Source organism: Moschus berezovskii, chromosome 3 (assembly GCF_049115385.1).
Source record: "Moschus berezovskii isolate FMDL1 chromosome 3, NW_MosBer_1.0, whole genome shotgun sequence".
Classification (NCBI taxonomy): domain Eukaryota; kingdom Metazoa; phylum Chordata; class Mammalia; order Artiodactyla; family Moschidae; genus Moschus; species Moschus berezovskii.
The window spans coordinates 69,867,704-69,894,865 of NC_142462.1; the positions used below are offsets into that span (position 1 = coordinate 69,867,704).

Sequence of the window (27,162 nt, forward strand, 5' to 3'; positions counted from 1 at the left end):
AAAGAAAGACCATGAGAGAATACTTGAGGAGATAATAGTTGAAAACTTCCCTAAAATGGGGAAAGAAATAATCACCCAAGTCCAAGAAACCCAGAGAGTCCCCAACAGGATAAACCCAAGGCGAAATACTCCAAGACACATATTAATCAAATTAACAAAGATCAAACACAAAGAACAAATATTAAAAGCAGCAAGGGAAAAGCAGCAAATAACACATAAGGGGATTCCCATAAGGATAACAGCTGATCTTTCAACAGAAACTCTTCAGGCCAGAAGGGAGTGGCAAGACATACTTAAAGTGATGAAAGAAAATACCCTACAGCCCAGATTACTATACCCAGCAAGGATCTCATTCAAATATGAAGGAGAAATCAAAAGCTTTACAGACAAGCAAAAGCTGAGGGAATTCAGCATCACCAAACCAGCTCTCCAACAAATGCTAAAGGATCTTCTATAGACAGGATACACAGAAAGAGTGTATAAACTTGAACCCAAAGCAATAAAGAAAATGGCTACGGGATCGTACTTATGAATAATTACCTTAAACGTAAATGGGTTGAAATTTTCAAAAAGGCTAGGAAACAATTCTTATAGCCATCAATAGTTCAGTGTTGAGTTCATGAATAGTTTTTAAAGTTTGGGACAAACTGTAGTATTTGCTATTTGAAGTACTATTTGTAATTGGCATATTACGATGTAACATTGGTCTTCATTTCCATCTTAAAACGCCTAAAAATGCCTAACAGGTTTTTAGATTTGTGAATTTTAGTTGAAATGTATTTTACGATGTTACTAAACCTGCAGAAATATTGAAATATTTCAGAGAACTTATTCACTGTACATTTAATTTATTTTATTTATAAAAGTTATGAACTGTAGAAAGTTTTACTTGTTGGGTCAAATGCTTATTGCTTCAAATGCTTGTTGCATTTGAAGTGCTAGTTACAAGAAAATCAAATACCTTCAATGTATAAATGCTATAAGTAAGTTTGTTTAAAGAAATTTAGTCTGTTCAACTTGAAAAAAATAAATAAAATTGGGAAAAAAAAAAAGTTTGGCTTGAAGCTCAACATTCAGAAAACAAAGATCATGGCATCTGGTCCCATCACTTCATGGGAAATAGATGGAAAAACAGTGGAAACAGTGTCAGACTTTATTTTTGGGGGCTCCAAAATCACTGCAGATACTGATTGCAGCCAGGAAATTAAAAGATGCTTACTCCTTGGAAGAAAGTTATGACCAACCTAGATAGCATATTAAAAAGCAGAGACATTACTTTGCCAACAAAGGTCCATCTAGTCAAGGCTATGGTTTTTCCCATTTTCATGTATGGATGTGAGAGTTGGACTGTGAAGAAAGCTGATCACCAAAGAATCGATGCTTTTGAACTGTGGTGCTGGAGAAGACTCTTGAGAGTCCCGTGGACTGCAAGGAGATCCAACCAGTCCATTCTAAAGGAGATCAATCCTGGGTGTTCATTGGAAGGATTGATGCTAAAGCTGAAACTCCGATACTTTGGCCACCTTATGCATCGAGTTGACTCACTGGAAAAGAGTCTGATGCTAGAAAGGATTGGGGGTGGGAGGAGACGGGGACGACAGAGAATGAGATGGCTGGATGGCATCACCGACTTGATGGACATGAGTTTGAGTGAACTCCTGGAGTTGGTGATGGACAGGGAGGCCTGGCGTGCTGTGATTCATGGGGTCGCTAAGAGTTGGACACGACTGAGCAACTGAACTGAACTGAACTGAACTGAACTGAGGGTTCAGTTGGAAAAGTCCCTGCTTTGCCACCGTGTGCAAACACCAAGTTCAGTTTTTCTAGTCTGAGGCTTGTTGGTGAAATCTATATGCTTCATCTCACATGGAAAGCACAAGAGGCCACAGGGATCATCTGCTCTACCTGCAGGAAAACTGGACTAAGAGTGAGACTTCACAGTGGAAATTCTAGGAAAAACGTCTCGCCTCAGCAGCAGGCATGGAGACTGGCAGGCATTTTGTCCTGGACAATTTTGCAAACGGGGTGGGGGCCAAGGTGGGGTAGGACAGGCGATGACTATGAGTTGGGCATCCTGAACCCCCAGGAGACCTGGCTCTCACAGACAGCTCTTCAGGCAGACTTGGGTCTCGGTTAGGGTCAGCTGGTGCCCTGCCCTCTGCCCCTTCCAGGGAGAGGGTGACCTCCAGCTGGAGGGAACGGCCAAAGTATTGTTTGCAGCTTTGCAGGAAGCTGTTTGAAAGGGTCACTGAAAAGTGATCTTACTAAATCAAGCTGTACCAATATTTTTGTTTCCTTTCATGCAACGCCACGTTTAAAGGCATTAGATGGGGCCTGTCTATAAAGCCTGGGAAACAAGTCTGTGTGACTTAAGTTCAGAAAAACAGAAGCATCCTGCTCTTAAAGCACAGAAAACAGAGAAGGTAGGAAGACCTGCATCTGTCTCACAGCAAGTCCTTGCTCTTGGCACCTAATGGATATTTGACAAAAAAAAAAAAAAAGAAAACCTGAACACTTTTTCAAAGAAAGGTCACATATCCTGACACTTATGCTCAAATGATAAAGAATCTGCCTGCCAATGTAAGAGACACAAGTTTGATCCCTGGGTCAGGAAGATCCCCTGGAGAAGGAAATGGCAACCCACTCCAATATTCTTGCCTGGGAAGTCCCACGGACAGAGGAGCCTGGCATGCTGCAGTGCATGGCGTTACAAAGAGTCAGACACAACTGAGCAACTAACACTTTCCAAAGTTCTAACAGATTTTTAGAACAAGAAGCAATTATTAATTGTATGGTCTATTACTTATTTTTTAAATAAATGAAAAATAACTGTCACTTGTCTAGGAAATGGCTTTGTGTAATGTTGATGGAGAAGAGAAATTCAGAGACTTGACCTCCCAGATGTTCCCAGTCTCCATCCCAAATGATGACACTTGAATTAAGACAAAGTGTTTGAAGAAGTAAAAACTGGGAACCTGCTGATCTACATATGGCAGTCACTGGGCAGGTGTTCACCACTCTCCTCTCCATTCAGATGAAACATGGAAGCCCCTAAAACCAGTAAGAATCACTGGATCAAGGAGCAGAGAAAGAATTAACAGAGCATGAAAAGGAGGATTTTCCTCTCTTCACAATGTGATCAAGGATCATCTGTGAAACCCAAGGCTTTTAACTACTTTTAGAGGAAAGATCCACAGAAGGAACAGAAAGCTGTTATGTGGATAAGGAAAGAGGCCAGGTCTAATGGCCAAACTGAACCAGGGCTGGGAGGGGACCCCCACTCTCCTACAACAGTCTCCCTACAGCTTCTCTGTGCTCTGTAGAAACCTACAAAGCCTTGGAACTTCCTAAAATGGACAAGCTCTCCACCTAAAGTCAGGGAAAGTACAAGTCAGACAAATGGCTGCTAGTTTTGATAATGCTAAGATCACAACATTAGCAAGAAAAAGCACTAAAAGGCTTATTCTTGTAGCTGTAGCAGCAGCTACAAACCTGCTGCTGCTGGTTTGTAGCCTTTTATGTTTTACATAATTTAAATATTTTGCTGGTGAAATTTAACCTACAAATAGCTGTGAGGGAAATGACTCCTTCAGAAAAGCCTCCATCTTATAAGTGAAAGGCATGTGTACGTCCCCACTGTTGGGACTGTCTGGAAGGGACCAGCCCCATTGTGGTGGGATCTAAGGAGTTCAGTAATTGCAAAACCCTAAAGCAGGTTGCCACATGAAGCCCAACTGCAAAGACAGTTAAAGAGGTGCGAGGTTTGTAGGATGTGTGTCTGAGGTCATTCTTGCTGGCTTCACTTATTAAATTAACTAAGCCTATCTTCTCAATGAAAGGAAAAAGCAGGCAAACTAGAGATAAAACTGAGTGCTTACAAATAGACTTCTGGTGTTTTACTTCTCTTTAGATGCAAGAAAGCAAGCCTGATTGCCCACGAAGGCAAAAAGTTGACACCTCAGAGGCTCTCTATGAAACCGGACTAGTCAACAGCAGAGATCGTGACAGTAACTGATACTCCTCAGAACTTCTTGGACTTTGGCACACGTGAACCACCTGGGGTCTTGTCAGAATGCAAACTGAACCAGGCAATGGGGCATGAGATTCTGCATTTCTAACACGCTTCCAGTGCTATCGGTCTGCAGACCACACCCTGAGAAGCAGAGCTATTGCAATAGTTAACTGGGAACTTTCCTTGGTGATTCTTTAATTTGTCTGGGTAGGTGAGAATCTGTAATTCATAAGGCTCTTCAGGGAATGTATCTTATTCTAACGTAAACTGAAACAATCTTATTGCAAAAAATAGCACTAGAACAGGTATAAGCCATGTGTCACTCAAAATACAACTTGCTGCCAAGATCAAGTCTACTGATCGCTTCTACAAATGACCACTTTTCTAGAAATGTTTGCTACTGGACTGCATATTGAAAGCTCAACAAAAGCCTGTAGTGTGAATGAATGCATGAACACGGAAATGAAAGATGGAAGAAGGAACCCGAGTGACCTCGGCTTCTAGCTGGCCCCTGTGCATATTTAAACTATCTTACTGGTCTTTCTACTGGTCATTTATGGAGATAGGGGAACAGTACAAAACCATCATCAGACGTGGTGAGAAAGAGGGAGGGAGGGAGGAGAGAGAGGAAGGGAAAACAGCACGGGCAGCAGCTGATTCTGCGGGACCACTGAGCGACAGGTATGCTGTTAAGTCCTTTACATAGGCTGTCTACTTAATCTTCTCAAATCTTCTGTGAATTTTGGGTTATAAAGAGTCCCACTTTACAGACTGGGAAAGTAAACCACAGAGAAGGCTGATAACTCAAGATAACCTGCTGAAGAAGGACGAGGTGGCTCTGGGCCCAGCTGTCCGAACCCCACACTATAACTCCCTTTCTGTTGGACTTCACAAGCTGTTAGTATCCCACACCGGCTTGGCTGTGTGGCCTCTCCACAAAGGGTATTAACACAGCTCTAAAGAGCTATAGATATTTTTTGGTGCCTGTGTTTCTACTGTGCTGATACACCTTATCACATGGTCGCCATGTGTTTACCAGTTTTGTCTAATTTTTTTTTAATTGAAGAGTAAACCTATAGTGAACACTGAGAAGAAAATTGTTTCTGGAGGGGTAACTTTTAAAAAGTTTCAAGAACATATAAAGAATCTTCATGTACACCTAGTATGTTTTAATGACTGGATTAAGAATTGATAGGAGTAGTTAAGAATTAATGAGTCAAGCACTTTGGCACTTAGGAAGCCCTTCTGCCGCACTAACTCATTTGGTTCTCATGTCATCTCTCTGAGGTCAGGCAGGCAGCACCACCCTTGTTCCATCTGTGATACAAATAAGGCTGGAGGGATGTGAAATTCAGAGCCAGAGTTCAGATAGATACCTTCCTCCCCACACATCACTGCCTGGTACTTAAAGACTTTATTTGCCTTAATGTCAACCAGTAGACTGACCACTAATCAAAATATTTTAAATTATATGAATAATATTGTTTGGGTGCTTATCTCGCTAACCATTTTCTTTTACATTACCCTTCAGTCAGTTCAGTTCAGTTCAGTCGCTCAGTCGTGTCTGACTCATTGCGACCCCATGAATCACAGCACGCCAGGCCTCCCTGTCCATCACCAACTCCCGGAGTTCACTCAAACTCATGTCCATCGAGTCAGTGATGCCATCCAGCCATCTCATTCTCGGTTGTCCCCGTCGCCTCCTGCCCCCAATCCCTCCCAGCATCAGAGTCTTTTCCAGTGAGTCAACTCGTCTCATGAGGTGGCCAAAGTATTGCAGTTTCAGCTTTAGCATCAGTCCTTCCAATGAACACCCAGGATTGATCTCCTCTAGAATGGACTGGTTGGATCTCCTTGCAGTCCACGGGACTCTCAAGAGTCTTCAGCACCACAGTTCAAAAGCATCAATTCTTCGGTGATCAGCTTTCTTCACAGTCCAACTCTCACATCCATACATGACCACGGGAAAAACCATAGCCTTGACTAGACAGACCTTTGTTGGCAAAGTAATGTCTCTGCTTTTTAATATGCTGTCTAGGTTGGTCATAACTTTCCTTCCAAAGAGTAAGCATCTTTTAACTTCATGGCTGCAATCAGCATCTGCAGTGATTTTGGAGCCCCCCAAAATAAAGTCTGACACTGTTTCCCCTGTTTCCCCATCTATTTCCCATGAAGTGATGGGACCAGATGCCATGAATCTTCGTTTTCTGAATGTTGAGCTTCAAGCCAACCTTTTCACTCTTCTCTTTCACTTTCATCAAGAGGCTTTTTAGTTCCTCTTCACTTTCTGCCATAAGGGTGGTGTCATAGTCTAATTAATGACCATGGCCACATACATACTCGGCAAGAGTCCTGAGCCACCCAGGGGAACCGCTTGGGAGGCCCATGGGGTGGCACCTGGGCCACCCAGCACACAGATTGAACCCACAACTGGCAAAAGGTCCCCAGTTGAGTGCTTGACTTGAACGTGGAAAACTAAGACACACTGACTAGCTCCCTCCAGGGCACACGTGGGATGGAGTTTCCCAAACTGCAGAAGTAGCCCCCAAAGGAGTTCAAACTCATGAACTTGATTATTCAACAGAAAAAACACTGGTTTTAGAAATAAAACTAAGGGGCTCAAATCCTTACTCTGCCACTTAGCTAATTTTCCTAATTAGAGCAAGTTCCCTAACCTCACTGCCTCATTTTAGCATCCACAAGCTCGGACAAGAACACACACAAGTAGAGATGGAGGGAAGTAGAGAAGCTGGCATGCCGGCAGCATCGGATGTGTGGTGTTTCCAGGCACAGAAAGCCTTCTCCAGAGCCTGGCCCACAGCAAGGCGAGCCTCTGCTTTCACTCAACTCTGAAAAAGCCAAGCAAGGGAGAATTTGCAAGCATTAGTGGCCTATGAGCAATATGGGGGCATTCTGATTAAAAATCTGCACGGTTCACTGACTGTAAAATAACAGACCAACTTTGTTGCAAGTGTTGTCTCTAGCAATAGACAGTGGAGTTTTTTCTGTGTGTGGTACTCTGCTCTAAGTTTGTGAATCCAGGGTAGGAAGAATAAAATATTTACCTTTTCCAGGGCCTCTCTGTCAAGTAGTTCTTGCACAGCTAGCAGCTTGATGCTGTAAGAAAAAAAATTAAAACCACGCTTGAAAACAAAACATTTCACGTCACCAAGCATGAGACAAGTGATGAAAACAAAGGTCTGAAATTTCAGCCTGCATTTCTACACCACCCCCAGTCTGAAGGTGACCTTTGGCTTGAGCTTAAAAGACCATTTCAGAACTATCTAAAATGTTTCTAAATTGTAAAAATGATTTTACCATACAATCCAGCAATTCCACTTCTTGGCATATACCCACAAGAGTTGAAAACATGGACTCAGATATTTGCACACCCACGTTCACAGTAGCATGATTCACAACAGCCAAAAGGTGAAAACAATTTAAATGTGCATCAGTGGATAAATGGATAAACAAAATACAGTACATACATATGATAAAATGTTATTCAGCCTTAAGAGAAGGAAATTCTGGCACTCGCTACAACACAGAGGAAACTTGAAGACATCATGCTCAGTGAAATAAGCCAGACACAAAAGGACAAATGTTGTATGATTCCTCCTACAAGAAGTCCCTAGACTTGTCAAACCCAAAGAGACTGAAAGTAGAGTGGTGGTTGCCAAGGGCTTGGGGAGGGAGGAATGGGGAGTTGTTACTCATTGGGTATGGAGTTTCTATTTGGGAAAATGTTCTGGAGATGCTGGCGACGGTTGCACACAACGTGAATGTGCTTAATGTCAGTGAAATGTACACTTATTAATGGCTGAAATAGTAAATTTTATGTCGCATACATTTCCCCACAAACATTTCTAAAAGCAATTGACAGTTGTTTATGTAAGCAACTTCAATAAATTCAGAGGAATATAAAGAAGTTACCCATGTTCAGCACTAATCTTCCCTTGATGTCCCTCTGGTGAGAACAAATAGCTAAAATCACTTCTTATGAAGATGGCCTGCTCAGCTGCTCATTCGTTACTGCATACGGATGGAGCCCTACTGGGTTCAGGAAGCCAAGAGCACCTGATGACTATGACCTGCTCCCTGCCCACAAGGAGCTCACAGCCTCCCGGAGGCCACACCGAGGGAAAGGACCAGCAGGGTGCCAAGGGGACTGGCTGGGGAGCCAAGGGGAGCCCAGCCCGGCCGAGGGCAGAGGTGGCTTCCTCTAGGAGGGGCCAGGTTAGCCTTGCCAGGGGAGGGGACTGGGGATAAAGGCAACCAGGGACAGAGGCGCCAAGGAGGAGAGAAAGGGCTTGGAGTGTATACAACTTGCCAGTTTCTAGTTTAGGGGCCAGAGCCCAGACTTCAGCCAGCAGCTGAAATGAGGGAGTTCAGATGTGTGGGAGCAGATCCCTTCTGTGACAAGGTGCTTTTGAAGTGTCTGGGGACACAATGAGCAGGCAGCCAGGGCCGGACTGCCCAGCACACAGGAGGAAGTGGGAGCTTGGTGAGAGTGTTTAGGGGGCAGGTCAGTTCTCTATGGTGTCGTTCTGCTCCCTCCCCACCCAGCTAATCTGCTTGTGGTCACTGGTCATTGCACCCCTACCAACCTGCACAAGCTCTCCGGAGCAGAAACGGGCCCCACCTGTACCACACACCTCCCTCAAAGGAAGTTATGCCCGTAACAAGTTTCCCCTCAATCTACAGAATTCTTAATGATCTCCCTATACAGATAGGCAGGCACTGCCCAACCAAATGCAAAGGTTTACTTAAAAGCAAGTTTAGCAAGTGCAATAAAAGTGTTAAAGGCCTACAAGAAACCACCACCAACCACAATTTAGCAGACATCAGGGCTAATGGACAAGACCCTGTGCATTCCCTCTGCTCCAGTCACTGAGTTTCCTTCATCTCTTGGACATGTTTGCTTTTGCTGTTTCTCTGGCATGGAAAAGTCTTCCCCAAGACCTTGACAACACCAATTACATCTAATTACATCATTACAGGCTAAGTGCGAATGTTAACTTCTCCAAGCAGCATCCCTGGTCACTTTGGATTTTTTTTTTTTTTTTTGGTAAAAGGTATTAGTTTATTCTCTCTTTCATGAAAAATCTGCACAATCACCACAGATACAGTCACTGCAGAATCTTTAGTCCTGTTGTCCAATCTCCAGCTCACGTTTTGCCAGCACCAGCACTGGCCTTTGCAGTCCCCCTGACTTTATTCGTTCTGTTCTCGTGTTCCTTTCGCTGTTTTCTTGCGGTCTTTTTCTTCTCGTATAGGCCATGTCTTGCAAACCTATGTTTGGGCTCATTCTTCTTCGTGTAATCCAAGGAATAGTAAATCACACCAAAGCCAGTTGTCTTGCCACCACCAAAATGAGTTCAGAATCCAAATACAAAGATGACATCTGGTGTGGTCTTGTACATTTTGGCCAGTTTTTCCCAAATTTCTGTTTTAGGTACTTTTGCCTTTCCAGGGTGAGGAACATCAATGACCATTTGTTTCTGCTGAAGCAGTCGGTTGGTCATGAACTTCCTCGTCCGGATAGGTACCGTGTCATTCATGATGGCGGCTGATCTTCCAGCAGCCAGGGAGGACAAAAAGCTGGATTTTTTTTTTTTATGTGCGCTTACTGGTTGTTGTTGTTTAGTCACTAAGTCATGTCTGACTCTTTTGTGACCCCAGGGGTTGTAGCCCACCAGGTTCCTCTGTACAAGGGGTTTCCCAGGCAAGAATACTGGAGCGGGTTGCCACTTCCTCCTCAAGGGGATCTTCCCGACTCAGCGATTCAACCCGAGTCTCCTGCATTGGCACCCGGGTTTTTACCACCGAGCCATCTGGGAAGCCTAAAGCATTTATTTGTCAGGTTGCTTTTGTCTGTTTCTTCTCACTAGCAGGAAAGCTCTTTGAGGCCAGGGGCTCAAGGGTCTTCTCACTACATCTGCGGTTTCTATAACTGACATGAAGGACACCCAGGAATATTTATTTACTGGCCGCCTATGAGGGCCCAGGGGCTTACAGAACAAGTTGCTACTGGGATGGATAGCTAAAATCACTGGTCAAGCCTCAGTTTCTGTCTGAAAAGGAAGCCCTTCAATGAGATGACTGTGTGTGTTTTGTGTTTTCCTCGGGGTGGACAGTGCTACACACATTTGTAGAAATGCCTGTTCTGTCTAGTGGCAGGTCAAAGCTACCAGCCCCTCCTAAGCACACTCTAATTTCCAATGCACACCTCTAGATTCCAGGTTATCAACATAGACAGCAAGTTACAGGCTAAGGAGGGTCCAGCTGTAACTCACGTTTCAGAAGCTTAAATTGCTTCTGAAATAACCACTGGAAAATATTTATATTGGAGGAACTTCTAAAACAGTCTTTTGTTCCTGCCCTTCTCTACAGTCATGAAGTCCAATTTAGGATCAGATATCAACAGGTTAGAGAAAAAGATTTAAACACTGTTAATAAACTTTTTCTCCCTGTTCGCAAAGATACTATATTCAAACCACTGTAGAACATGACCTGAAAACCAACAGTCTCAGGTTTTGAATGAAGATGAAATGAAAACAATTTCTGTTGACTCTATTTTCAGAGTCAAAATCTGAAGGATGCTATTCCCTGCTTTCATCAGGTTACTTTCCTCTTGAACAGGGATAGCAAAAACTTGGCATGCACACTCTCCAACCCTCTTCACCTCTTTGCACGGAACTTCCTCCTTTAGCTTATACACAGCTTCAGAATCCTTCTGAACACTCCAGTGAGCCACAGCCAATCCAGTGAAGTTGGCATGTGAGATGAAACCAATTTAACTTCTGCTCTAAAATCAACACCAAACAGGTTTTGTGTATTGAATGGGAGCAGAAAAAAATAAAGACCTTTTCACAGTACTAAAACCCAGCAACACAAATGAGCTTGCTTTAGGGGCAGATGGAGAAAAGATAACAGGACACTCAAACCTAGATGGTTTGAGGTTCATAATGGAAACAATACACGTTAATCAGAAGTTACCGCTCCAGCTCCTCATAACAGTGGAGTTCTTCAGAAAGCTCGGGTTTTTTCCTCCTTAGGGTTGGAATCTTCAGGAGTTTCAAGATTTTTCCCATTACATAACTAACCTACTGTTAGTTCTTACCTTATTGGAAACTCTCCAGGTTTGGAGTATTTGTTTCAGTGTTTGTGGTATCAGATTCTTCCAGCACATCAGATACTCCCTGGGAGGAAATTTCACACACACGAAGAAGCAATGAACCCGTTTACCAAATCCTCCACCTGACACCTCTAACTTCTTACCCTGGAAGGAATCTCAACTCTCAATTCCAGTTTTGCCCCTCTTCTCTCCCTCCCTTTCTTCGTCTCTCTCTCTTTCCTTCCCTCTTTCCATCCTTTTGCTAATTCCACAAACATACACTGGCACCAGGAAAACAAAGATGAACGCATTATTGTTTCTGACCTCAAAGGGGCTAGCATGCTGCTGGGGCACAAGCTAGGGGAGGCATGTCTCTCTGAGGCTCTCCAGGTTCCAACGTGGACCAGCAGAGCCGGGCTAAACAGGGCATGTCTGTGGGGTAACCTGGTGCTGGGTCAGCCTCCTCTGAAAACAGCACAGCTCCCATCAGATGGAAGCTGCAATTTCTTTTTCACACTTAATTTTGAGAAGAGAGGCAAGTCACACAAAAGCAGCTGACAGCCATGATTTATTTGGAAAAATGGCCATTTCAAGGCCAAGTTCTGAAGTCAAGATGGGCAACACTTAGAAGGACCTAGAATGCATGCAATTAACATTCGCTAAGTAAGCTACAAGGAAGTGAAGCACCTGAGGGCAGATGTCTCATTCAGCTCATTAGTGGCTGGCACAGTGAGGTCTGCAGTGGAATTAGAAGTAGTGAAGGGGAACGAGTCAGGTGGACACTGTCAGCAAGGAAAAGAAGAAGCAAAGTTAAAGAGAAGATGGAGGGCACCCTGTTGCTTAGGGTGGCAGGCTGAATGAACCTCAGTGACCCCTGTAAAGGCAGATAAAAGGTAACTATGTGGATGCACAGAAGCACTTAAAAGAATAAACTCCCAACTATACAGAAACTCTCGCTTCCAGAACAGATTATGACCCACATGGCACCAGAGTCAAGAATTCACTCTAGCCCGCTTTCTCTGAGGATTCTGACACTTTGAGTTTCCATTGCATTTATTAAGTGCTATAGCTTAGTGCATGAGATTCAGCAGGTTTCAATAAATGCAGAAAGGATGTAATACAATGGAGCCAGAATTCACTGCCCAGATAAAGTATTTAAGGGGTAAGTATTATGTATCAGTCCATTCTAAAGGAGATCAATCCTGGATGTTCATTGGAGGGACTGATGCTAAAGCTGAAACTCCAATACTTTGGCCACCTCATGAGACGAGTTGACTCACTGGAAAAGACTCTGATGCTGGGAAAGGTTGGGGGCGGGAGGAGAAGGGGACGATGGAGAATGAGATGGCTGGATGGCATCACCGACTCTGTGGACATGAGTTTGAGTGTACTCCGGGAGTTGGTGATGGACAGGGAGGCCTGGCGTGCTGTGATTCATGGGGTCGCGGAGAGTCGGACACGACTGAGCGACTGAACTGAACTGAACTGATTATGTATCAGACACTACTGGATGCAGAGGAAACAATGATGGATGCGGAGGAAACAATGATGTACGTGGAGGAAACAATGGTGTATGTGGAGGAAACAATAGTGTACAATGATACAACGTAGGCTTTGCCCTCAACTTCTAAGTTTAACAGAGGAACCAGGTAAGTGCATCAGCCAGGTGAACAGCGCTCTCTAGAGGCAAACTCGGCTGCTGTGAAGCCGTTTGGAAGAACTTAACACACAGTTGGGAGGCTTCCTGGGAAGTGACTCCTAGGCTAACACTTGCGGGCTTGCAAGGCAGAGAGGTGGGGTGGCAGGAACAGCACAAGGCGGGAGGTCAGGCACAGCCCCCACAGGGACTGCAGAATGACCAGGGAACATGGGGTGTCTAGGGTGTGGCACAAGTGCTGGAAGAGTCTTCTGCAGAAACAAGTAGGGCCAGGCCTCCAGGAGGGTTTGTTAAGCCACATTAAGGAGCTTGGCCTGTACTTTGGGGGCAAGGAGTGGCCAGACGACTTAGGGCTGTGGTGTGGCAGAGGCCCCAGGACACAGAAGATGCCCGATAAATGTATAAAATGGCTCTGATGTGGAGAACCCATGGGGGTGGAGTGGGATGGAGGACAAGACTGGAGGCAGTGAGGCCTGAGATAGGTCCTAGGAAGAGATGACGGAGGCTGGTGTGGGGAAAAGGCACTGGGCTATTTCCAAACTGATCAGCAGCTGGCAGGACCTGAAGAAGCAGCAGCTGTGGGGGGTGTGGGAGAGAAACATCCCCTCAGCTCCCAGCCTGTGAAAGTGGGGGCTGGAAGGACCAGCTATGTGGCCTGAAGACAGTGAGTCAGGCCCTGGACACACTGACGCTGGGGCCTGTGGGAACCCTCAGTGGGGTATGAACAGCAGCTGACTGTCCCTCTGCGAGATCCGGGCTCTGCAGTGGACACCAGGCACATGAGGATGGTGACTGAGGAGTCGGGTCACCCAGGGGGCTGTGCAGAGGGACAGAGCCCAAGGACCATCGCCACATAAGGTGCAGGCAGAGGAGCAGGGCCTGCTGGGGGGACAGAGAAGGAACTGCCAGGAACGTGAAGGAAAACCCAGAGCCCAAGAGCCAAGGGGAGAACGCGACACACAAAGTTGGAGGGTGCTGGCTCTGATTCCGAGGAAGCCAGGGAAGCTGGGGCTGGTGTTCTGGAAGACAGAGCTTCCAGGGAGTGGTAGATACACCATGTTTCACAGGGTGAGCAATGGATAGATGGGAGGCGAAGAAGGGGAACAGTGAGGTTAAATTCTAGGTACAAGAGGCAGGGTGGTAGGTCCCCAGCACAGTTTGCCTCAGGGGCAGAAGGCAAGCCAAGAATTCCTCACCTTATTAAGCGCACATAATTATTACTATCATAAATAAATATCAGTTCAGTTCAGTCACTCAGTTGTGTCCAACTCTTTGCGACCCCATGGACTGCAGCACGCCAGGCCTCCCTGTCCATCACCAACTCCTGGAGCTGACTCAGACTCATGTCCATTGACTCGATGATGCCATCCAACCATCTCATCCACTGTCATCCCCTGCTCCTCCCACCTTCAATATTTCCCCGCATCAGGGTCTTTTCAAACGAGTCAGTTCTTCGAATCAGGTGGCAAAAGTATTGGAGTTTCAGCTTCAGCATCAGTCCTTCCAATGAATATTCAGGACTGATTCCCTTTAGGATGGACTGGTTGGATCTCCTTTCTGTCTAAGGGACTCTCAAGAGTCTTCTCCAACACCACACTTCAAAAGCATCAATTCTTCAGTGCTCAGCTTTCTTTATGGTCCAACTCTCACATCCATACATGACTACTGGAAAAACCATAGTTTGACTATATGGACCTTTGTTGGCAAAGTAATGTCTCTGCTTTTTAATATGCTGTCTAGGTTGGTCATAACTTTTCTTCCAAGGAGGAAGCGTCTTTTAAATTTCATGGCTGCAATCACCATCTGCAGTGATTTTGGAGCCCCCCAAAATAAAGTCTATTACTATTTCCACTGTTTCCCATCTATTTTCCACGAAGTGATGGGGCCAGATGCCATGATATTAGTTTTATAATTATATATAAATATAAATATGGGGGGAAAAGTGATAGTTGCTCAGTCATGTCCAACTCTTTGCAATCCGTGGACTGTAGCCCACTAGGCTCCTTTGTCCATGGAATTCTCCAGGCAAGAATACTGGACTGGGTTTCCATGTCATTCTCCAGAGGATATTCCAGACCCAGGGATCAAACTCAGGTCTCCTGCACTGCAGGCAGATTCTTTACCATCTGCTGCTGCTGCTGCTGCTGTTAAGTCGCTTCAGTTGTGTCTGACTCGATGCGACCCCATAGACGGCAGCCAACCAGGCTCCGCCGTCCCTGGGATTCTCCAGGCAAGAACACTGGAGTGGCTTGCCCTGGCCTTCTCCGCTTTACCATCTGAGCCATCTGTATAAATATATATATATATATAAAATAAAGTGCAGACATGATCCCTCTCAGGGCTTCTTCCCTTCTCTCCCTCTCCTTCCTTCTCTCTTGCTTTCACCACCCCTCCCCTGCAGTATCATCATCCCTCTCCACCAACAGTATCATCCACAACGCTCAGCTTTTCTTTAAGAGCATAATCACCATTTGTACAATTTGGGGAATCGTAAAGGTCAGAAAGGGGCTTCCGTGGTGGCTCAGATGGTAAAGAATCTGCCTGCAGTACAGGAGACCCTGGTTCTATCCCTGGGTCAGGAAGATCCCCTGGAGAAGAGAATGGCTACCCACTCCAGTATTCTTGCCTGGAGAGTTCCATAGAGAGCAGAGCCTTCTGGGTTCGCAGAGAGTCAGACACGACTGAACGACTAACACACTAAATGTCAAAAGAATCCTAAACAATGCCAGGGTGGTTTTGTTTTGCTTTTTGGTAATACAATATTTCCACAACCTCTTCTGCAGGAAAAAGGGGAAAGAGTGGGCAATTCCTGGGAATGCAAGTTCTGTGCCAGTGCAGCAGCCCAAACTGTCCCTGGGCCTGGCAGCCAGGCCACTGAGGACAGCAGGGTTTCCATGCACACCTTCAGCAGGAAGCCAGAGTTTTGGCCACTGCAGAATATCCTAGTGGGGTGGAGACAGGCAGCCTTCCAGAAGGGAAGAGGAGTGGCAGGAGGAGAGGATGGAGAGCAGGGCAGAACTGTAAGCAGGGCCATTGGTCCCAGGAACTGGCTGCTCTCTACTAATGTGTCCCATGCAGGATGGGGTGGGGGCACTTACGAAATTTCACAAAAGTCAAATTCAGAAAGCATATCGATCCAGTTGTCTGAACACTTCCCTTTCAAGGAAAGCTCCCCATTAACTTCCCCTGAGCAAAGTAAGGAAGAGTTCCCTCTTTCGATCATCAAATTTTAGAAGCTGCCATGGGTGTTAGGATCAGACTCATTTTCCCTAATGCTTTATTATTTTCCACCACTGGCTGAGTGTTGAGAACACAGTGGTCATCAGCCTCTGGATGCAAGGGGGCACGTACTTGGGAAGAGAGGACCAGCTCCCAGGGAAGGAGGGGTTCTTCTCACATGGGACCTTTCAACCCCATCACAGCCAAACATGCTTGCATCCCACCCTTCCCCTCCAAAGCCAAGTGCTGAATCAGCACATTAGGACCAGAACAGTCTAGGAATTTAGCTTGGGTAACTCTTCTTGCCAAGTTTTCAAGAACTAATCTGCAAAACAGTGAGCAGGAAACTTCTCTGATGATCTTCCTGTGGCTTTTGTTCTATTCAGGTTTTCAACTGCTTGTATCAATTACAGTAAGTTCCATTTCTTCGAAGACTGTCTAATCCATTCAGATTTTCAAATTTTGAGCCCAGAATTGCACTAGTAATCATTTTTAACTTAAAAACAACTTCTGATTCTGTGGTCAGGCCCCCTTCCACATTAATGTGTATAGATATTTTTTCTCAATTAAAAAAATTAGATTTCTGAGAAATCAGTCTATTTTGTTGGTCTTTTGAGAAAATCAGCAACAGGATTTATCAAGCCTAACATCTTTTTCTAATTAATTAAGGTCAATGTTTATCTTTATTGATTTCTTTTTCCAACTTCCATTGTTTTCTTTAGTTTCTCTATTTGCCTTGAGTTAAATATTCATTGATCTAGATGATTTCTTGTATATATAAAGCCATGAATTTTTCTACAGGTAAATATTTGTCCTTGTTTCAAATCCGGTTATGGAGCCTTCTTGTTACTTACTGTCTAGTCTGCTTTGGTTTCTTATGGACTCCACAGTGTTTGGATTATGCTTTTTTTTTTTTTAATCTCTGAGTATTTGGGTTTTAAATTGTATAATTTTGTGTTTTCTATAATTCTAGTGCACTGTGGTTAAAGAAAGTACCCTGTGCCTTTTCTGCTTTTAAAAATATATTGATGCTTGTTTTGGTCTACTTTATGATGAGTTTTGTTTCTCTGTTTCCAGTGTTTGAGAAGTTCCAGTTGTTTTTGAATCTTTCAGGGTTTACCTGTAAGTTTTCCATATTAGCACAGGGACAAAGAAGAGCTCTGGGATCAGCCAGCCTGGGGTTCAAGCAGCACCACCTACTGGTGCAGGATCTTAGGAACCTTAAGAACAGTGGGTGGGAGGGAAAGGACCTGGCAACCACAGCTGTAGCCTTGAGCAGAGATGATGAAGGTAGACTTTTTTAGCATGCTGCTTAGCTCAGAATAAACATCCTTTTACTAGTAAAAGGTAAAAACCTGGTAAAAATTTCCTTTTACCAGCGTAAATGGCAGTTACTGGTACCAATACTATTCGGAATCTTTCTTTAGCCATTAACAATTCTCTTAAGGCCCATCTAGTCAAGGCTATGGTTTTTCCAGTAGTCATGTATGGATGTGAGAGTTGGACTGTGAAGAAAGCTGATTGCCGAAGAATTGATGCTTTTGAACTGTGGTGTTGGAGAAGACTCTTGAGAGTCCCTTGGACTGCAAGAAGATCCAACCAGTTCATTCTAAAGGAGATCAATCCTGGGTGTTCATTGGAGGGACTGATGCTAAAGCTGAAACTGCAATACTTTGACCACCTCATGCGACGAGTTGACTCACTGGAAAAGACTCTGATGCTGGGAAAGATTGGGGGTGGGAGGAGAAGGGGACGACAGAGAATGAGATGGCTGGATGGCATCACCGACTCTGTGGACATGAGTTTGGGTGAACTCCGGGAGCTGGTGATGGACAGGGAGGCCTGGCGTGCTGTGATTCATGGGGTCACAAAGAGTTGGACATGACTGAGGAACTGAATTGAACTGAATTGAAAGGAACACATGTATACCCGGGGCGGATTCGTGTCAATGTATAGCAAAACCAACCAATATAATATTGTAAAGTAATTAGCCTCCAATAAAAAAAATAATATAGGAAATAACTTTTTTTTAGTACCAACCTATTTCAGATGAATAACACAACCAACCTTTACCTCCTTTTCCCTTATCTCTGTGAACAACACTCTAGGATTTAGACCCAGACACAGGCACACTGTTGACTTTCCATTCTACAGTTTATCTTAGGAACGATTCCTGACATTCGTATTTGCTGGATAACCAGACTTAAAATAATAACTTGCACTGCTCTGTTTACTGATTACAGTGCCTGTGCGACCTATTCTTGAGCTCTAGTCTTTCTTACCACTTCAGCTTCTGCAACCTATCTTTAAATTTAAAAGAAAGGAACGTGTTTATTTTCCTAAGCCCTTGCATGTCTGAGAATGTCCTTCTGATGGGCTTCATACACAGAAGACACTTCAGTAAGTATAGAGTAGCTGGGCTACAACATAACCCCCCCTCCCCCAAAAAACCTTTATAGATGGCTCGCAAACGTACTTGATAAGCAGAAGAGCTTTTACTGTTTCAGATTCCCAAACCAGATAGGTGTGAATATATCCAAATTTAACTTAAAAAAATAAAACACGTAAACTCCCTGGTAGTCTAATTTGACAGGTTCAGTATAGAGAACAGACCTAAAGTTATCTTGATTTTTATGAGTCTTCTGTTTGGGCACTTATGAAATGTGTTTTTTCCTCCCCTTTATTCTTGTATTCTGTATGTGCCCCCAGGTATGCCCAGATATGGGCCCCTTTCACCTGAGTTTGTTTAGAATGTGGTTAGTGAGCTCTTTACATTTATACACAGTCTCTCATTAGCTCAGGGAAGTATCTGATCAGTTCAGTTGTTCAGTCATGTCTGACTCTTTCTGACCCTATGGACTGCAGTATGCCAGGCTTCCCTGTCCATCACCAACTCCTGGAGTTTACTCAAACTCATGTCCATTGAGTCGGTGATGCCATCCAACCATCTCATCCACTGTCATCCCCTTCTCCTCCCACCTTCAATCTTTCCCTGCATCAGTTCTTCGAATCAGGTGGCCAAAGTATTGGAGTTTCAGCTTCAACAACAGTCCTTCCAATGAATATTATGGACTGATTTCCTTTAGATGGACTGGTTGGATCTCCTTGCAGTCCAAGGAACTCTCAAGAATCTTCTCCAACACCATAGTTCAAAGGCATCAATTCTTCGGTGCTCAGCTTTCTTTATGGTCCAACTGTCATATCCACATATGACCACTGGAAAACCCATAGCTTTGACTATACGGACCTTTGATGGCAAAGTAATGTCTCTGCTTTTTAATATGCTGTCTAGGTTTGTCCAGGGCACTAACCCCAATAATCACCAATACCAATAATCCGAATATGGGCTGTCAGTTCCATCTTCTGTATCTAAACCTTGACTCTTGTTCTCTAGCTTCTATTTTCCAGGATAGTTTCTCAAGTTTCTTTTTCCTTCACCCACATCACTGATTTGATATTCCATAGCATTCGTATTAGCTTTCCCTGACTGCCCTAGCAAATTACCACAAGCTCGGTGACTTGCCACAACAGACATTTATTCTCTTACAGTTCTGGAGGCCTGAAGGCTAAAGATCAGTGTCACCAGGCCAAATGAAGTTGTCAGAACAGCCGTACTTCCTCAGGAGGCTCCAGGGGAGAATTTGTTCTCTGCCTGTTCCAGCTTCTGGTGGTAGCTGACATTCCTTCCTGGTCACATGGTCCCAACCTCTGCCTCCATGGTCACAACTGCCTTCTCTGCTATAATCAAATTTCTCTCTGCCTATCTTTCATAAGAACACTTGTGGCTGCATTTAGGACCTATGTGGATAATGCGGGATAACCTCTCCATCTCTCAAGATCCTCAGCTTAAACACATCGGTGAAGTCGTTTTTTGCATTTAGCATTCACAGATTTCCAGATTAAGATATGGACATCTTTGGGGAGCCATTCTTCAGCCTCTCACATATTAATACTCCTGCAAATTTGGGTCTTAGTTCTGCAGCTGGATTTTTGTTTCCTCAAAACCTTTCTTCATTTAATCTGTATCTTTTTTTTTTCCTTTTTGTTGCCTTTTCATATCAACCCATCTTTGCCTTACATTTTTCTGCTCCTCCTGCAGGGAGGCCATATCTTTCCATAGATATTGAAAATGCTACACGTTTCCCCCAAATGCTCTTCTGAAGCCTGCTGTAGGTGATTTTTTAAAAAACAGACCTGCTTCTGGGTCTTTAGAACCTATTGCCTTTACCTTATCCTGGAGGACTTTTTCCCACAGTCTTTTTTGTCTTTGCATGCATGCTCAATTGTTCAGTTGTGTCTGACTTTCTGTGATCCCATGGACTGTAGGCCACCAGGCTCCTCTGTCCATAGGACCTTCCAGGCAAGAATACTAGAGTGGAGGTTGCCATTTCCTCCTCCTTGGGATTTTCCTGAACCAGAAAATCGAACCTGTGTCTCCTGCATTGCCTGCATTGGCAGGTGGATTCTTCATCCCTGAGCCACCAGAGAAGCCCTTTTTTTGTCTTCATTCATCTTTGAATAAGGAAAAGTTTGTCCAGACCAGTGATGAAATTTCAACAGATGTTATGAGTAGACTGGTAGTGGTTCCATTTCCTGCCCACCTGCATAAAGACTGGATCTCCTTCTGTACCCGCCGTGGGAGAGGACAGGGCAAAGACACAGCTTCCAGTGATTCAGAACCCTTGCTCTAACAAAGTTCATTTCCTTCCCTGAGACTTAACTCAAGACAGAAAGCTTTCTATTGTCCCGCATGCACAGCTCCCAGGGCACCCTCCTTACAGCACTTTGCTTTGGGGAAACATACTTACTAGAATGCACTGAAATCCTGCCAGTTTCCCCTATTCCCCATCTGGTTTTATTCCCATGGTTTCTTTCTCTACTTGGATACAGGGGTTAATAAAAGAAAGAGAAAGAGAGATGAATTTACAAAAGACCACATCTGCTCTGAGGCCTGCAGCTGAGAGGAGGAAAAATAAAGTGTGTGTGTGTGTGCGGGGACTGCTGCTAAGTCACTTCAGTCGTGTCCGACTCTGTGTGACCCCATAGACGGAAGCCCACCAGGCTCCCCCGTCCCTGGGATTCTCCAGGCAAGAACACTGGAGTGGGTTGCCATTTCCTTCTCCAATGTGTGAAAGTGAAAAGTGAAAGTGAAGTCGCTCAGTCATGTCCGACCCTTAGTGACCCCACGGACTGCAGCCTACCAGGCTCCTCCATCCATGGGATTTTCCAGGCAAGAGTACTGGAGTGGCTTGCCATTGCCTTCTCCGGTGGGGGGGCAACTAGTTAGAATTTACTTCAAGTACATGAGTCGGGAACTAAACAAAACAGAAGTTATAAAGTACTTTCTGACTTTTCTCGGGGCGGGGGTGTTGGGGGTTCCTTTCCATGAATCTTCACGTCATCAACTACATCCTACACAGAGCCCCATGGCCCAGCTCTGTCTTCTCAACATCATCAGTTGACGCTTCCAAGATTTTGGCATTTGTCAGTCTCTGGTTTTTTGCTGACTGGTGAGTTTTGTTATTTTTCTGTGCCATCATGGGTTTATCAGGGAGAAATCAGGAGAAGCTGCAAGTCACAGGGCACCTGGAACCAGGATGGAGCCTGTGTCTTTCTCATGAACAGGAAGATGGTTTCGGCAACAGCCAAATGCTTCCAGAGATAGCAGCTCTGAAGGGAAAGACGATGTCTGGTCTCCTGTTTTTAGCAACTGGATTGTTCAGCAGATAGGAAGACAGGCTCTCCCTCAAACTGCAGGGCTCTGGATCCTCCACATGAGGAGAAGTTCCCCAAAGAGAACCCGTTTTCCTGAGGCAAGTTCAGTTAAGCTTCGGGGGCTTCAGGCCTCCAGGCTCTTGAGAACTTGGCAGGCATCCCAGGTCCTGGCTCTCAGGAAGCCCCTCTGTGTGGAATCAGGCCAGTGCCCTCTGGAAATCACCTCAAGCACAAACCACAGGAATCGCCAAAGGCAAATGACTTTAACTGAAAATGGCTGAAGACGAGCAGGTCTAACGGTGGACAGTGGAGGGGAGGGTGGCTCCTGGTGGAGACTGAGAAAGGATTTTCCTCCCTACACTTATTTCCTGCAGCAGCAAATCGCCTACTTCACGCCACTTTCTAAAAAGGTTAAAACATTTGGCCTGATCTAAGGTCTGAGGCCCCACAGGAAAGCCCATTAGGAAGTTAATGGCATGGTTTAACGGCAAGAGAGAAAACTAGAGTAGGCTGGGCGGTTTTATCCCTGGGAAGTTTGGAAGAAAAGACACAGGAACAGATTGAAATGTGGACAGAACCAATGAAGGGGAGAAAGAAGATGCTTTTAACTGAGTGTTTCCCAGATGCCAGGTTCTCTGCTAAGGCTTTATTCTTCTGTTTCACTCATACCTCAAAATTTCTCCTCAACGACACAGTGGTAACAAACTGCAGATCCCAAAACTACAGAGCACTCAGGGAGTGGCTATTTGATTTGGATGCTACAAAATTATTTTTTCTTACTCCTGGCTTTGGGATATTTTATTCTCAACTGAAGAGGCAGAAATTTCTACTCCTATTTTGCAGCTTCAAAGTGATTAGTTGGCTTGTGTAAGGTCCACACAGAGTTAGAAACAGGGAATTGAGCCCAGGTCCATATGACTTAAAAGGACTCACGAAATTTTTTTTAATTCATTCGACAAATATTTACTGAGCACTCACTACATGCCAGGCATGACTCTGGGCACCAGGGACAGAGCAATGAACAAACAAAATCTTTACTCTCACTATTCAAAAGCAAAGTGGTCATTCAAACTTGGCTCTAGGCCCTAACTGGGACCTCCTGATTTCATCCTGAACTTCCTCCCCAGTGTCATATTTACCTGTTAAGAGATGAAGACCTTGGATGAGGTTCTTATTGATCATTCTTAATCCAAGTGGTTATAATAGCGCAGGTCCAGACATCCCTAAGTCAAGGAGGCTTTCAAGTTGTTATCATTCATCTCTCTGATCCAAGTGAATTGGGGACTTCTTGGAACTTGAGGCTTCCCCTTCAATTTTTTTCAACACATGTTTATACAAGGAGGAGACATCTGGCTAATACAATCAGAAAATGCTGCAAATATCATTTGAAGATAGTTCTTCCTGGGCGAAGAAACCCTTTTCACCACCTTCCCCCAACTGCTTTCCCTGAACCCTTTTTGTTTATTCCTTGGCTTTCATGGTGGCGGTGGGCTCGCGGGTGTGGTATATGAACCAACCAGATCAAATGCACTGTTGTACCTACAGTGGGGACTGTGTCCCCATCCTGCATGGCCTCACTTGGCAAAAGGTGGGCTGTAGCTGAGCCTGTTCCCTCTGTACTTCCACTTTCCTGTGGTCTTCTCTTGGCAACTGGTTCAGAACCATGTAAGGTGTCTCTGGGGTGATCTTGTCATATTTTCCTATCTTCCCTTTCCATTCATTAGGCTTCCTTCCAACATTTTCATCTTTTGCACCATAGAATCTCTCTGTGTACCAAATCCTGTGAGTATGGAGGTAACACACATATACGCACACATTTTAAATGTGTGCTGGCCAACTCTTGGGTTAATAACTAAGGGTTTGGGGCTCTTTTAGATCCCAGGTTTTTGTATTTGGGGATTCCCGAGGGATTCCATGTTACCTATCTTTTCTGTAAATATCATGAGTTTAGGTTTTGCCATCTAGTTGATCTTTTTGGTCCCAATATTTTAATTGTTTTTTTTTTCCAAACCTTCAGTGAAGTTTACAAAACACTACCTACATTCCACAACTGTTAGCAGTTTACCATATTTGTTTTCTTACATATTTGTTCTTCTAACCATCTACCAATCCATATATGCATATATATATATATAAAATTGATACATTTCAAAGTAATGTTACAGTCCAACAATTTGATTTCTGATATTTCACACAAAGGCTGGCCTCAAAATAATTCTTCCTCTCACTTTCAACTGACCCACTCCCTGCAGACCCCAGGTCCCAGTGTGAAACCCCAGCCTTCAACTCCACTGCAGACCTAATTAATGCTTCTCCTTCAAGGCCTTTGTCTGGGGCTTTCTCTGATGCTTTTGTTAGCCCTTCCTAACCTGGATGAAATCACCATTCACCCTCACCCTCTCCTCTTCAAACATCTAATGTTTCCATCCTAAGACTGTCAAGCTACCATGAAATGAATATTTCTAAAGCCCAGCTTTACATTTGATCACATATTTTCAGCCAAGAAGAGTGGTATTTTCACACAATTCTCAGTATAAATGATCCCTCCAGCTGTTCTTCGCAAGGAAATAAGACTGGCTCTGCTCTTGGCCCCTCCAGCCCATCACCCAACCCTTAGGAACAAGCAGTGTCACTTGTGCCCAGTGAAACTTAACTATTGCTGCTTTCAACTGTCACTGCCACCGTCTCAAGAATTTAGTTTCTTGTTTCATTTTTCTGGGAAAGAGTAAGAGCCGTTAACTGAACGTGCAAGAGAAAAAAAATTTCCACTTTCAGAACACACTGGAAATCAGAAAGTTATCTAACACAATATAGGGTCTGTGATTCCGGCTTAATGTTCCAGCCAAAATTCTTCATCTGGCTTTCAGTGCTGAACTTTCACCTCTTACCAAAGGCTTCTCTTCCTTTTAGGCCAGATGAAATTCACCTCTGTGTTTTGTCAGAGGCAACGGCCTCCTTCCCCATTAATCAGTAAAAAGCAAATGTTTATTCCTTCTTGTAACGCAAACCAGCCAGTTAGATACTCTGGGCATGAAGTTGTTTAAAGCAGCAATTATGAGGGCATATTTCATAAGAATCTTTTCTTTATTTTTTAAAATAAATAATTTACTAAGCCCATATTTATTGCAGAAAATTTAGAAAATAAAAAGGAAAGAAAGGAAATGTTAACCATAATTCTGCAACCGAAGAATTACCATTAACATTTTGATATAAATCCTTTTAGGCTTAAAAAAAAAGTGAAAACATATAGTTTATAAAATTGGAATCATAATGCTATTTCTATTATTTTTAAACTGTTCAGTTCAGTTCAGTCGCTCAGTCGTGTCTGACTCTTTGAGACCCCATGAATCACAGCACGCCAGGCCTCCCTGTCCATCACCAACTCCCGAAGTTCACTCAAACCCACCTCCACTGAGTCGGTGATGCCATCCAGCCATCTCATTCTCTGTCGTCCCCTTCTCCTCCAGCCCCCAATCCCTCTCAGCATCAGACTCTTTTCCAGTGAGTCAACTCGTCGCAAAAGTATTGGAGTTTCAGCTTTAGCATCAGTCCTTCCAATGAACACCCAGGACTGATCTCCTTTAGGATGGACTGGTTGGATCTCCTTGCAGTCCAAGGGACTCTCAAGAGTCTTCTCCAGCACCACAGTTATAAGTTATTGTCATTTTTATTAACTGATATGATTCCATGTTATTAAGTACTGTCTGATGTAACTGTAATGAAGATATACATATAGACAGATATAAATATAGATATATGCTATAATTTAATAATCCTTGTTGGACATCAAGGCTGTTTCTAATTTTTTACTGTTCTAATTATCGTTTTGGTGAAAAACTTGGAACACACTACTTTCTGCATAACTTTGTTTCAAACAAAAAACTTGCAGGAGGTCAAGGGCTATGTGCATTTTTAAGATTTTAAATAAGTTTTGCAAAATTGCTTGGCAGATTTAGACTTCCACCAGTAGTTCTACAACCCACTCCCCGGTCCTGGGTAGTTTCTGCACATCCTCCCTAATCCAGTCGGTGGGAAAGGTGCTATTATGCTCCTCAAATTTACATTTATTTGACCACCGTTTTGTTGGCCATTTTCAACTCTTCTTTCATCAGAACTAGTGAATGACAGGGGGGCGGTGTGTCAGGCCTGGGAAGTGTCTTCCAGCACCGATGAGTGACACTGGAAGGCCCACAAGAGCTTTAGCAGCCCTGTCCAATGAACACTCAGACCTCTGTCACTTAACTGAAGTTCTGGAGCTCTCTCTCTCCTTCCTCTCCTTTGGTAACTGGATATTTTCCTCTGGAGACACTAGAGCAGTGGGTACAGGAATTTTAGATTTCCAAATACTCTTGATAAGCAATTATTTTCAATATTTTGCCCCCAATATTTTACATAGAGGCCCACTGGTGGAGAAAAAGTACGACTAAAGCCCACTCCTGGAGAGAAAAAAAAAAGTATTTGGATGTAGTCATTTTCTCAAAATTATACAAATAAACTAGAACCAGAACCAAGTGCTCCCATCTTTCCTGTGATTTTGGCAGCAGAGGAAGATTTACCTTTACAAGTGTGCAAAACGAGAAAGAACTTAAACTGGACACAAGTCTGTGCTCTGCAGGGAAGCCGAAAGTTCTTCCAGGAGGGGAAAGGGAGCTCCCAGAGACAGTGGAGGTACTGCTTTTGCCTCCCTCCCGTGAATAGTCCCAACATGGGACAGGGTAGGTTCCAGCTCCTCAGAATCTACCCATGACACTGCGCTCAACAACGCAGAACAGACTGGAACGCAAATCCCAGGCAGCAAAGCCTCCAAAACATCCTGTCCACAGGCTTTTAGAATGCCAGTAAGCACCCCACTGCAGGGGCAAATGGGCACTTACTCTTTGCTGAAAGCCTTGGTTATCTGGGAAATCTCAACCCCTGGTTTGTGGGGTCACCTTCAGATGTGTGGGGATCTGGCTGGTGTCTGGATATCTGTCCCTCTGAGTTACAAAGAGGAAAAAAATCCACTCTATGCCTCCAGCAATTAACATTTGCTGCTGAGTGTTCATAGTTTCAAGCCTCTTGAAAGTAACAGCAGTAATCAGGGCTGCCTAGCTTTCATCTCTGGGGAATCCCAAGGTGCAGCAGGAGCTTGGTGACCCAGAATGGTGTCGAGTCCTGGTGAGGATGGAGGCCAGTGGGCCAAGGCTGGGTTTTGTTAAGCAACAGCATCTCACCAAGTCTTCAAAGCTACAGGTCCGGGACATCACAGCTATGAATTCCAGCTGCTTGCTGTGAAACCTTATCCTCTAGTCTGTAACCCCTGGGGTACTTCACTGTCTTCAATTTAAAATAGCGAATTCAGGGAGGCCCAGGAGGCTCCCCTTCCCTACCCCCATTCCCCTAACTGGCTGGCTCAGAAACTCGTGCTCAGAGTCAGGCCAGGAAAGTTGCCTGGGATCCCAG

At 44.3% G+C, this 27,162-nt stretch overlaps 1 protein-coding gene and 1 pseudogene across 2 annotated transcripts in view; both read right to left on the reverse strand.

The window, feature by feature from the left end:
* Positions 1-27,162, reverse strand: part of EEPD1 (endonuclease/exonuclease/phosphatase family domain containing 1) — a 137,300-nt gene that overhangs the window by 42,491 nt on the left and 67,647 nt on the right. For both annotated transcript variants that reach the window (XM_055420880.2, XM_055420881.2), the window contains one exon: positions 7,078-7,129. In XM_055420880.2, the coding sequence (XP_055276855.2) occupies positions 7,078-7,129 (52 nt within the window). The remainder of the gene's footprint in view (positions 1-7,077; positions 7,130-27,162) is intronic.
* On the reverse strand, positions 7,140-15,058 carry LOC148778346 (small ribosomal subunit protein eS24 pseudogene; annotated as a pseudogene).